This window comes from Gouania willdenowi, chromosome 1, assembly GCF_900634775.1.
Source record: "Gouania willdenowi chromosome 1, fGouWil2.1, whole genome shotgun sequence".
NCBI classification, from domain to species: Eukaryota; Metazoa; Chordata; class Actinopteri; order Blenniiformes; family Gobiesocidae; genus Gouania; species Gouania willdenowi.
The window spans coordinates 41,502,549-41,511,709 of record NC_041044.1 but is presented as its reverse complement, the minus strand read 5'-3'; the positions used below and the strand labels follow the sequence as shown (position 1 = coordinate 41,511,709).

The window sequence follows — 9,161 nt, the reverse complement described above, 5'->3', positions numbered from 1 at the left end:
GTAAATTACAGGCTAAAAACAAACAAAAAAAAACTAAAAACATTGTCAAAGTAGGAATTCATTATATATTTGTTAATTGAGCTCTTTAACATTCCTAAATAACAGTTGAAGAACTACATTTGGGAATGTGTTTAACACAATTTGCTCATACACTCAAGGTTTCTAAGTACCACAGAGTAAACCAGACCTGAAAAGATCAAGTCGCACCCAAAAAAAAAAGAGTGATATCTAAATATTCAGGTAGAATTTTTGACACTTGGATAGATTTGTAGCTGCACAGATGAAATGATTCCTTCCAATGGTTTAAAGATATAATGTCAGTCATCCAACATTGACTGAAACAACCAAAAGTCTCAAGTCATTTTACCATTAACTAACAAAGCATGGGTCCATTAGTTAACAATCCTTTATCGGGCACATTTTCTTTTTTACTCTTTAAACCATGAAGAAAAAAGGTTTTCAGTGCAATATGCAGTGATAATAATAATATGTTGCACCTCTTAAATATTGTGTGTATCAAACATGGGCAACTGGTAGCCTGGGGGCCACATGCGGCCCTCGGTCTAATTTTGCGCAGCTCCTGAAGTAAATGCACAAGATGACTCCTTGAACACATAAAATCACTGAAAAATACACAAAAGGACAAAAAAATACACAAAAGTGACTCCCGGTCACAAACTGTTTCAACGTCTCTCCTCTGGAAGGAGGTTTCGATCCATCAGGACCAGAACCTCTAGACACAAAAACAGGAACCCCCCCCCCGATCACCACCTCCATGAAGACATTATCTGCTGCACTGTATATATATATATATATATATATATATATATATATATATATATATTTGTCCTTTATTCTCCATCTATCCTTTATTTATCCCTCATCCTTTTTATTTCTCATTATCATTATTATTATTATTGTTGCTGGCTTGTTTCTTTGTTTTTTGTTCCGCGCACTGACTACCAAGTCAAATTCCTCGTGCTGTCTTAAAAAGTGTACGTGGCCAATAAAACATTTCTGATTTTGATTCTGAAAAACATATAAATACGACAACAAATTGAAAAAGAAAATGACTCCAAAAACACACAAAATAACAGACAACTGCAAAAAGGACAACAAAAATGCACAAAAAATGACTGCAAAAGCAACTGAAAAATACACTAAAGTAAAAAACAAATGCACAAAAATACATAAAATTACTCCAAGAACACCTAAAATGACAGAAAAATACACAAAAGGACAATAAAAATACACAAAATGACTCCAAAATGCCAAACGACAACAAAAACACACAAAATGCCAGAAAATTATGCAAAGGACAACAAAAATGACTCCAAAAACACATGAAATGACAACTAGAGCACAAATATATTAAAAAAATGACAACTAAACTACATACACAAAACAACAAAAACACATAAAAAGACTCCAAACATATGCAAACTAAAGCCATTAGCATTATTGCTCAGATTGGTCAATATCCTAAATGCTGACATGAATGATGATAATGTGGCCATCAGATCACATACAATCACATTTTTGTGGCCTCCGCTGTGATAAAAGTTGCAGACCTCATGGTGTGAATGGTGCAGCGCTTGGTCTTTAATTTCAAGGCAAGATGTTTGCACAAAAGTTACAAAATAAATACATAAAAATAAAATACTATTGCAAAGGAAAAAACAATCCTCACTCTAGAAATGTTCCAGTGGCCTCACTTTAAATCTTTACTTTTGTTCACTGTCTAAAACTGGCTTTGAGGACCAAGCATTCCACTTGTATATAATGAACCCTGCCCACTAATAACCGGTGCTTTGATAAAGATTGGACGTCCCCAATATCAACTGAGTAGATATTGGTAATAACCTATTTAAAATATGTTTGGAAGATATAGTTTGTGACTTTTTTTGGTTGTCAAAACTCTACAAAGCTTTTATATTTCTGGTTTTGGTATAAATATTGCAAACACTGCACGTACATTCCAGTGCTTGTTCCCTGAAGAGTTCTGCATAGGACAAAACCTGCTGAGTTCTGCACCTGCTGTGACCTGGCAGTGATGCTGCAACGTCATCCACTCACACCAGTTCAGACCAGCACAGACTGGTTTTAAGGCTTTGATGTAGCAGTTTGGGCTCTGGGCTCATCAACCTTGTCCTCACAGCCTGTCGTCTTAGTCTCGGCTTCTGTTTCATCGTCTTTTTGAGGAAACATCCAGGCTAAAGCAGCAGCTGCTGTTCCGTCTCCGCTCTGACGTGAGAAGCACAGAAATGTGGCCCAGATGAAGGCGCAGCAGCCGGTGAAGGTGGTCCGCATGTACAGGGGCACTAAAGCAAAGTTTAGGAACTGGGAGAGAGACATACACATAAGAACTTTATTAAATTTATCAGTTTTTGCATTAAAATGACAATTATCATTGCAAAAACTAAAGCTGCTGGAGACAAAACATTTTTACCACAGACATATTTTTTTTTTTTTTTCACAAAAAATTGATTAATAAATTTACCAAAAACAATACGTACACAGCTGAAATTGTTTTGCCCATTGCATTGTGGGATGTGGAGTCCGATAGACGGATGCATAGAAGTGTTTTTACTTCATTTCTACTGAGATGTCTGATGTTTAAGCCCGAGTGACTTCTCAACACATTTCATGTGTTTTTATTCCACAAACTAAAAGGAGAAAAACGTGTTCATCTTATGGTTACAAACTACAACAAAAATGGTGTCAAGCAAACCACTGTCCTCCTTGTCTAGTTAAGAAACACACGAAATCACAGTAAGAATAAAGTAAAAATACTTCTATGCATTCATTTACGGAACTCCACATCCCACAATGCAATGCACAGTCGGATGTGGAGATCACAACAAACTTTCGAGAGACAATTTCAACCATTAACATCTGTTTTGAGAGAAAATCTTTGATGTATTAATCCATGAGGCGTACATTGTCTTTATTTGATCATAAAAAATATCGACACTGGCAGCTTTAAATATAAAAAACAACAATTAATTCAGATATGAATAATAGGCATTTGTTATAATTGTTTTATTAGGCTTTAAATCTGATTTTAGGTTTATACATTAATTGTAAAAGCTCCAAATACTCCAGTCTGTGAAATATGTCTGTAATTATTTCTTACACGTGATACACATGTACATTTGCAGTATTTATAGAATATAATAGACTTGCTCATAGTTTTCATTGTATACTTTATCACTTTACTTCTCCAAAAGGCAGACAAAAAGTGACCACATTTTATTTATTTAGGGGAGTTTTTTTGGATTAATATAAAATGGCTTGATTTTGGAAAAATTGAGAGTTAATAAAATAAAATAAAATAAAATAAAATAAAATAAAATAAAATAAAATAAAATAAAATAAAATAAAATAAAATAAAATAAAATAAAATAAGGCCTTGCAAATATTGTGGCATTTTAGTGATTTTATGTATTTTGGAGGGGTTGAGAATTAGTTAACTAAATTGATTGATATTACACAATGATTCATGTTTTCACTGTCATTTTAACTTTCTCCTGCGCGGGTGGATTTGGATGCTATAAAGGGGTGGATTTGGCTCCAAGGCCCTATAGAGAGAACCAGCCGAATTTACCAGGGCTCTGATTGGTCAGACATTTGTATGTATTTCATAAAAGCAACACCATATGGACAACATGCTTCTGGTCTAAAATGCCCTAAAATGTGTTTTGTCTGCTTGGAGATTCCTCTTTACCTGCATGAAAGGCCAGAACATGAGCCCCGTCTGCAAAGAGACACACAGAGCACAGCAGTCAATGTTTCATTCACCATTGAAGTCTTTAAAATGATAAAGAAAAAACAACACACACAAAAACACAACAACTGAGGACGTTAAACAGCTCGTGCATGAACAAATTCACTGGTTTTCTTTCACTCACCCTGTACGTGTTGAGAAATTTCTCCCTCCAGTCTTCAAAGATGTCCTCTTTCCCCTCCAACAAACTAACACCTGGATGACGAGTAACACATGAGAGGAGTCTGTGCAGTGATCACCATGGAAACAAGGACATCCTGACATCTTTTACTCATACAGATGTCGCTATTGCCTAAAAATAAACTATTTTCACAGTTATAAAGTCACGACTGCAAAATGTAACACTAGTTGGTTGAAGCTTCTGATTAAACAGACTCATTATCCACAGTATGTTGAAGTTTCATTTATTTTTCAGGAAATTTACTTTGATCTCCTGATATTTTTTGACTGTCCGCTGCCATTCTTCTTCAGAGGCATCTGCTGCTTGCTTTGGTTTTTTTCCCTTTGATCATAGTGACATCAAAGCGATCAGCTATGCCTGAAGAACAGTTGTCTGAAAAAATGAAACCTTAACATATTATTGAAAAAAAACTTGCTTGAATTATTACACGAAAGTCAACGAAACATCAAAGCGATCAGCAGACGCCTCTGAAGAAGACTAGCAGTGGACATTCAAAACGTGAGGAGATCAAGGTAATTTTCCTGAAGAACAATTGTCTGAATAAATGAAACTTAAACATATTATTCTAAAAGAAGACAAAAAGAACTGGAATTATCACACGGAAGTCAAGGGAAAATCAAAGCGAACAATTAGCAGATGCCTCTGAAAAAGACTGTCAGTGGGCAATAGAAAAGCCAGGAGATCAAAGTAAATTTCCTGAAAAACAGTTGTCCGAATAAATAAAACCTTCACATATTATTCAAAAAGAACTTGCAGGAAGTTTCATCCACAAATTATGTGTCAAACTCAAGGCCCGGGGGCCAAATCTGGCCCTTCAGAGCATCCGATTCGGCTCGTAGGAGAAAGTCAAACTTAGGCACATTAAAGGGCCCATGTTACGCTAAATCAACTTTTCTGTGCTTTAAACATCATAAAGTGTTATTAGGGCTTCATACACATGCACAAAGTGTTTTTTCATTGATTCCCTCAATCGTTAGTTAAAGGGTGATTTGCTCCTTTCTTACTGCAGGGTGAGCCCAAACACCTCGCTACAATTTAATGACTCGTTCCCACTTTGGTGACGAATTTGACGCTGCACTGAACTGGAGAAGCCACGCCTCCAGGAAGCTCTCTGCTGTGATTGACATGTAAACAGACACGCCCACAAAGGTGAGCATTTCAGCGTCCTTCACACAGTGCTATGTATGTGTTTTCTACAGTCTATGTATGTACCGGCGAACGCCCCACCCCCACGTTCTGTCTCAAGTTTATAAAGCAGCATGAGCTCGGCTACGGAGTGGGTGGAAGGAGGGCGGGCCTTCCTCTGGGCATACGTCACTGTGCGGGGAGGAGGAAGTCAGTGTCTCACCCACTCATGAATATGCATAAGTAGGCCTCAGATCAGCCTGTTTGTATAGAGTTGCTCAGAAAGTGACTTTTCAGAGGCTAAAACAGAGGATTTTAGAACAAAGAAGATGGATGAAAAATAGCATGACATGGGACCTTTAATGATGAAATGGTTACTTTTCCTGCTTAAAATCTAAAGCCCATTTGTGATCAAACTGGTCCCTATTTGGACCTTGAACTAAAATGAGTTTGACAACCCTAATCCACAGGCTATCTTTTTAAAAAAAAAGTGTTCTCTAATGTGAATAAAATGTACTAAAACAATGCAAATACTACAGTGGGCGGGGCTTATTATCAAACTGCTGAACTGATGTGACACTAGTCACAGTGTGTTGTTGCGTCACAATGACATCAACTGGTCCACATCCTATTGGTGGCCTCCAGCTTTGTAGTTTCATGTACCCTGTGTGTGTTTGACCCTGACTCAGACTCAGGTTACATGACATCGGCTGCAGAAATGCACAAAATAATTGGATATAGAAGGAAAAATAAAACTATGCTCAGTCTAATAGAACACCATGCAGTCATTGTCTCCTCTGTGATGACTTCCACGTGTCCTTGATGACAAACAACTGCTGAGCACGCGCGCACACATATACAGTACACACACACATGCACGGACTGAAGGCCTGGGTCAAGTTACAAATTGACAGTCATGTGATTTGTTTTGAAAGTTAACCATTTACTTTACTGCTACTCAGTTTAATGCTGTTGTGTACGATCGACCGCCCTGTTTGTCCTAGACATACCACAACCTTTGAAGTACACCTCGACGAGTCCACTGCACACATGCTGCTGCTCACCACTCACAGAATGACCGGAAACATAGATGTGAAATGTATCTCGTCTTAAATGGTCTTCGGTTTCTGCTGTGATGAATATTGCACTTTCCTTTTTCTTTTTCTATTGAATTGTTGCCATAAAAATAGAAATTGAGGAGTGAATTGTAGTTTGCCGCAGCAATATATAAATATATATTGTTTTTTTTGACACTATAGAGAAGTGGCAGAACTAGATAAGCTTTGCTTTATTCTGTCCCTTCTCCAACTACTGTAGATACGTGTTGACATGTGTGTGCGTGTGTGTGTGTGCAATTAGTTGATTATTATTGAACCACTGATTTTATATATGATGTGTTTAACATGCATAAGCATATGAACTGTATCCAAATAAACACAAAATTACAAAATAAATTATACAAAATGTTTACATAACACAAATTGACTACAAAAATACAAAAGGTAGTTAAAAATTCCCATGACAAGAACACAAGAAATGTCTCCAAACACACACAAAACGACAATAAAACATAAAATAAATCCACATTGACAAGAAAAATACAAAAAAGGTTAAAAAAAAATTCTCAAAATTATAACAAATACACAAAATGTCTCATCTAGAGACACACAGAGCGACAAAAAAAAACAACTCAAAAAAAAAATTCACAAAATGAAAGAAATACACAAAATGATTAACAAAAATGCAATGTTTCCAAAAACATACAAATGAATACAAAAATACAAAAAAATGACAAAAATACACAAAATGTCTCCAAATGAAAACAAAATCACTACAAAATTAAGCAAAAATGTCTCCATAAACACAGAAATTGACAAAAAAAATACAAAAAAGTTTAAATAAATTTTCCAAGTAATAACACTCATAAAAAACACCTAAAATGACTCCAAAAATAGCTATTTAAAAAACAACAACAGAAATACACAAAATTATTCACAAAAATAAATGAAATGTTTCCAAAAACATACAATCTGATTACAAAAATACAAAAAAAACCCCACAAAAATACACAAGTGTCAAAATAAACACAAAATACCAACAAAAATGGTACTTAAACCAGAAACACACAAATTGACCACAAAAAAAGACAAAAATACAAGTCTCTAAATAAATACAAAATGACTGTGAAATGTCTTCAAAAACACAGAAAAAAGTTTTAACAAAAAATTATCCACATGATACACAAATTGTCTCCAAAAACACAGAAAGCAACATAAAAAAAACGTAAGATGACTTCAAAAACAACTTTTTTAAAAATTCACAAAATGACAACAGACATAAAAACACATATTTTATGTATTTCCGAAAAATATATGAAATATCTCCCAAAACATGCAAATTGATTACAAAAATACAAAAAATAGGTAAAAATTACCAAAATTCCAAAACCAAACAAAATTTCTGCAAAGATTAAAATAAATAAATAACAAGAAGCAGAAAACGACAAACAAAAAAACAAAACAATATATAACAATACATGTATTTGTATTGAACCGTTTTGGTACAGGACGTTCGGTTCGGTGCAGGGTTGTGCACGGGTGAGTTCCCGGAACGGAAGTTGCGTGTGTTTACTTCCGCCTGCAGCTACATCTGCAGCCCGTGCATGTCATAGCTAACACTAGCGAGAAACTAGAGCTGGAGGACCCTCCCCTGTCGCGAGGGTACTGTGCCGGCATTGTTCAGCTGAGATCGGGTATGTTTCTGAGAACACGACGAACATGCTAACTCACTTGAAATGGCACTACCCGAGTGTGAATATCACTGCAACAAGAAAGAAAACGTTCTTAGTGCAAACGCAGCTGACTTCGGCATTCAAGCAGCCTCTGTCTAGCAATTCAGATCTGGCCAAAGCTGTAACAACTGCCATCAGAGTCTTTATAGCAGCGGATGTTTTTTTTAAACTTTATTTTCATATTGTGAATAATGTTAAATACATTGTTGCTTTACTAAAGTTTTGAATAAACAAGCAAATTTATGTTTTGCATTTTGTTCCATACTGTACCGAAAATGAACCGAACCGTGACCTCAATACCGAGGTACGTATCGAACCGTGATTTTTGTGTATCGTTACACCACTAATATGTGTGTGTGTGTGTATGGCTGTCATATTTGCATAGTAAATCAAAGTCTCCAGAGTGACGCACAGACAGACCTGTGTAGAAGACGCTGGTGGCCAGCGGAGCCGCCATGGTCTGGTCCAGGAACAGCTTCCTCATCACCATCCTCACTGAGTTCCCGGGGAACCTTCGCTCCAGGAAGCGCATCCAGAAGAAATTAAAGTTACCATGGAAACTGAACGCAACCACGGCCACGTTCCGCGTCTGTTTCCAGTCCGTCCTCTCCCCCCTAGAGAACCACTGGTGAACAAAGTCCCCCCCGGCGAACAGGCAGCCGTACAGGGTGACGTTGGTGACCCACGGATACCGGCGGACGTGTTTGAGGAACGCCCGACGCATTATTTCAGCCCCTGTGCGCGACCCAAGAAGCTCGATGATACCACGGACAGTGAACGCCTCATTTATCTCAATAAAACGGTGATGTTCTACAGCAGTATAAACACCTTTCTATTCTGACGAGACATATGAAACCATACAGTGCTAAAAACTACACTGACACACCGTCCGTCAGCTGAAACAGCACTGTAGTGTCAGTAGTTTCCCACCGTCCGGTCCGTTGTCAGCTGTCTTCCAGCGTACGTTTTCACGTGCCTCTCTACGTCAGAATAGTAACTTTACGTCGCATGGGCGGGGCTACGATTGCGTAACACAGGGCAAAGAAGACAAGACAGTAAAGAGTTAATCCATATTTTAGTGTTTTTCAATGAGTTCTTTGATTTTAAGAAATTACTATTAATAGTGCGGAATAAAGAGCCTTTAATCAGTGTTTTTCAACCTTGGGGTCGGCGCCTGAAATGTCCTAATTAGTATTTAAAATAATAATAATAATAATAATAATAATAATAATAATAACATATATATATATATTAAAAAAAGTAAAAACGGATTAAAA

General features: G+C 36.7%; 1 protein-coding gene across 2 annotated transcripts; it reads right to left on the bottom strand.

Moving 5' to 3' along the window:
- Positions 1-1,396: 1,396 nt before the first annotated feature.
- Positions 1,397-8,855, bottom strand: LOC114464074 (mpv17-like protein). 2 transcript variants are annotated; one of them, XR_003674145.1, is made up of 5 exons: positions 8,305-8,855; positions 3,912-3,982; positions 3,728-3,757; positions 2,517-2,666; positions 2,239-2,340 (listed from the first exon to the last, which is right to left on the bottom strand). XR_003674145.1 is itself a non-coding variant. In XM_028448131.1 (4 exons), the coding sequence occupies exons 1-4, from the start codon at positions 8,606-8,608 to the stop codon at positions 2,104-2,106; spliced, it is 642 nt and encodes a 213-aa protein (XP_028303932.1). In that variant the 5' UTR covers positions 8,609-8,855; the 3' UTR covers positions 1,397-2,103. The 2 variants fall into 2 exon arrangements, 1 of the variants encoding a protein (XP_028303932.1); XM_028448131.1 differs by lacking the exon at positions 2,517-2,666 and having other exon boundaries at positions 1,397-2,340.
- Positions 8,856-9,161: the final 306 nt, after the last annotated feature.

Excerpts from the sequence above, each read along its gene's own strand:
- LOC114464074 (XM_028448131.1), bottom strand. The coding sequence starts at position 8,608 with ATGCGTCGGGCGTTCCTCAAACACGTCCGCCGGTATCCGTGGGTCACC. Across the intron at positions 3,983-8,304 it reads CACCAGCGTCTTCTACACAG|GTGTTAGTTTGTTGGAGGGG; the intron begins GTCTGTCTGTGC and ends CTCGTCATCCAG. Across the intron at positions 3,758-3,911 it reads AATTTCTCAACACGTACAGG|ACGGGGCTCATGTTCTGGCC; the intron begins GTGAGTGAAAGA and ends GTCTCTTTGCAG.